This window comes from Gavialis gangeticus, unplaced genomic scaffold, assembly GCF_001723915.1.
Source record: "Gavialis gangeticus isolate Ggan-Ray unplaced genomic scaffold, GavGan_comp1, whole genome shotgun sequence".
Classification (NCBI taxonomy): domain Eukaryota; kingdom Metazoa; phylum Chordata; order Crocodylia; family Gavialidae; genus Gavialis; species Gavialis gangeticus.
Window position 1 is genome coordinate 29,894,355 of NW_017729034.1, and position 3,604 is coordinate 29,897,958.

At 48.6% G+C, this 3,604-nt stretch overlaps 1 protein-coding gene across 2 annotated transcripts in view; it reads right to left on the reverse strand.

Moving 5' to 3' along the window:
* The window catches only part of CMTR1 (cap methyltransferase 1), a 77,478-nt gene that overhangs the window by 11,344 nt on the left and 62,530 nt on the right, over positions 1-3,604 (reverse strand). For both annotated transcript variants that reach the window (XM_019526757.1, XM_019526758.1), the window contains 2 exons: positions 2,700-2,768; positions 634-681 (listed from right to left, as the gene is read on the reverse strand). In XM_019526757.1, coding sequence (XP_019382302.1) covers positions 634-681; positions 2,700-2,768 — 117 coding nt within the window. The remainder of the gene's footprint in view (positions 1-633; positions 682-2,699; positions 2,769-3,604) is intronic.

The window sequence follows — 3,604 nt, forward strand, 5'->3', positions numbered from 1 at the left end:
CTTGGAGGATCATCTCCTTGAGGAGCAACCACTCTCCTTGTAGCACATGTAGCCAGTCTAAATTAATTGTGCAATTAACCAAATAATTGCATAATAGATGTAACATGTAGAGCAGGCCTCAGACACTGCTGCATTTGACAGAACACCCTGGGGGAAAACCTCTGTACACACAGAACAGCGCAAGGGAGTCAGTGCTGGGGGAAGGGGCATCCTGATGCTTCACAGGGCTGCTCCCGCACGGGTTCCCAGGACAGGTGCATGCAAACTGCAAATCACTCAAGCAGCCAGTATTCCTGCTGGCCTACCACAAGAGCAGCTTTCGTTTCTCTCATATGCCAAGGGAAAGGGAATGGATCTATTGGGGCCTTGGAACAGCTCCTACTGCTGGAACAACACTAAGCGCACTGACACCTGTTGGCACTAGGAAGCTGACAAGATTTGACTCCTAGCACAGTACTGAGCAGGGTGACACCCCAATGGTGCACAGGATAATCGCTACAATAAGTGACCACAGGGTCCACAATAAAAGGTCCAGCAGATATCCCCAAATCCCTCCCCATTCTTTACTGACAAACAGAGGCAGTAGCTAACCCTGGGTAGTCAGGAAGCGTCTCAATGTTCCCAGTTACTGACCTTACAAAAATCTTCTCCATCTCCTCCAGTCTGTACACTTCTTTCACACTGTGCGGGGGTGGGGGGAGGAAGAGAGAAATGTTCAGGGGTTGGATTTATCCCACCTTTCTCAGCCAGCCCCTGTTGCGTGTGCCACTACAAACCCTTACAGTGTAAAGCAGGCAGGTACAGCTAAGGTTCACCCAGCTCCTCAATCTCATCCCCTGGAAGACTGCTCCTCACAGCACAGAGGAGACTGACTCCTGCACCACTCACAGCTCAGTCCATGTAGAGGCCTTGTTCTCACTGCTGCAAAAGCTGCATTTTTTACCTCAGACAAACAGAAGAAACATGCAGCGAAACCCAGGCACTTCAGTTTTACTGCGAGGTAAGTTCACTCAGGTCTGCCCCTGACAGAAGCACAGTGCTGGTCTTGTGATAAAGCTGAAGTGCCTGGTCTTCACTGTGCATTTCCCATGGGACAGCAACAGCTTATGCAGAGATGAGAAGCCCAGTCATCATTCTCCTGCTCTGAAATCACCCCAAATTATTTCAAGCCACTTCCACTCCATTTACTTTGGGGATCTCCAAGGCAAAGACATCTGGAGAAACCTTTTCAACAAACGCAGCACGATCCATGCTGCCACCCCTTCAAGCCTCCCTCCCCAAACACCACTACAAGTGCCAGGCTTCCAGAGACAGAGATTTAAAGTCCCCACAGCAAAAGCTGTATTAGTGAGGCGGCCTCACTACACTCTGAGAACTTCTCCCAGCCCAATAGCTTGCAATTCTCCCTGCCAGCATCATGGACACCCTGGCTGAAGCCACAGGCTGTCTGCAATAGCATTAACTAAGACATGCTTGCCATCCACCACGAAGCCACTGCTCTCAGACTTCTACCCATACTCTCCCCCACCCTTGCTGGCAACTCCCCCCCTCACAGTGCCTGACCTCTCCCCCACTCAGATCCCTGTTCTATGTCCTCATCCTAACACATGGCACAACAAAACCACTGAGGAACAAAACTGAGGCTTAAAGTGATGGCTTTCAAAACCCTACATAGCTTTCTTTTTTAAGGGATTCAGAGCCAGCCAGCTAGCAGCACTGCTAGATTCAGTAGCTGCATGAACTTACTACTATTTCCCCTCCCCCTGCTCCTTACACTCCCCTGTTGTGGCTTGTTGTCCCCCACTCCACAGTATAGATTCTCTCTTCCCGTCTGAAGTTCAGCACAATGAGGCTCCAATCATCTGGGCCTTTGTGTACCACCCAAAGGACAGGAGGTCAAAGAACAGACAAAGCTAGAGCACTATTCCAATAATTTATCTGGGAGTGTTTTCCATCTGAATGAAAGCTCAAGAATATGTCTAAAGCCTCATCTCCTCAGATTAACCCTATGGAGACCACAAGCTCTGCTGACACTCAGAAATAGCCCCTATTCAGTTTGCAGTGGTCAGCAAGCAGTGTGGCTGTACCCCTCCTGCCACCTCAATGGAGACAAGGTGGGAAAAGGGCTTTGCATTTATTGAGTTAATTGAGGCTTATGCCCAATTACAAGAATGTCCTTGATATCAGCACTGGCTACTCCTGGTACGTACAAGGCAGATTTATCTGTAATCTACAAAAAGTTAATCTGAGGGTACCATGAACAACAGTCACCCACATCATCTCTGAAATGTAAAAGGGGACTCCTCACCACCTAGCTGATATGACAGTCTATAACACAGATTCTCCCAACTAGGGTTCTGTGGCAACCTGAGAGCATTATGGGATGCCATGCAATGTTAGCACTGTTAGGGATGCAAACATGATTCACAAGATAAACCCAGAGATTTCAAGGAATCTTGAACTAGGAATCCATAATGTTAAAACCATTCTGATCTGGTGTGGTCTGAGTTCTCTGCAACAGAAGAATTGCTCTGTTAATTGTTCTGTAGTCAAAAAAGAGTACAAACTAAGAGCTGACATTTTTGGAAGGGTGCCTCAAGTCTAAAAAGGTGAAAAACACTATTTTATAAGCTCTCATGACCTTCATCCTCCTGCAAACTGACCCCAGCAGCCCAAAAGTGAGAGGAACACTCACTTACCGAATGGGGTTCATATCTGGCCGGCTAGGTTTAGAAACAGCTTTGACAAACTTCTCTGCAAGCTGAATCCTGGAACAAAAAGGAAAAAGAAAGAGTTCTGTGGTTAGCAATGGCTCATACAGAGGAAGTAGGGAGTATCCCCAGAACAGCAGCAGAGCGCTGATGAGCCCTTTCCATACACAACACACTGCCCTGTGTGACCCTACCACCAGCCTAGCATACCCAAGAGCTCTCCTTTACTCAGTGCCCCTGCTCTGTATTGATCCAAGTAGCAGCTGCTGGGCTCATTCAGTAGGAGTGGCTCCCCAAAGGCTGTCTGACAGGCTTCATCCAATAATGTACGTACCCCACACGCTGCTGAGCACAAGCATCAACAGGGGAGCAGAAGTGGCCAGGATGCTAGTGAGGAAAAGACTCCTCCACTCTGCAAGTCCCAACCCTGCCCCCTCAGACTCCTGGGGATGCTGAACCTATCCTTTTTGTGGCTGACTCACGCCAGCCTTGTCTACACTTGCTTGCTTCAGCCATCAGAGCTTCTAGAGACAGAAAGGAAATGCCACCACCAAGCCACCAAAGCATAATGGCTTTGTTTTTCTCAGCAGCTGCACCAACAGTCTGTGAAGTGCCCCTCTGGTAAGGTACCAGCTGTTAAAGGGACCATGGCAGTCAGCAGAAGGCACAGGAGAGTCTACAAGAACCTTCTGCCAGCTAATGGACAGCAGAAATACCCTCATTCTGCTGGCAAATTCAAGACTTCTCTGTTGCAGGGGAGCTGTAGCTGTAGACACTCAAATTGTCACCAGCAAAACTAATGCAATTGTGTAGCATAGGCAAGGCCTAAGGTGGGAATCAGGCCTTCTCTGATCCACAGAGGGAGTGGGGAAAAACAGACTGAACCACTTATG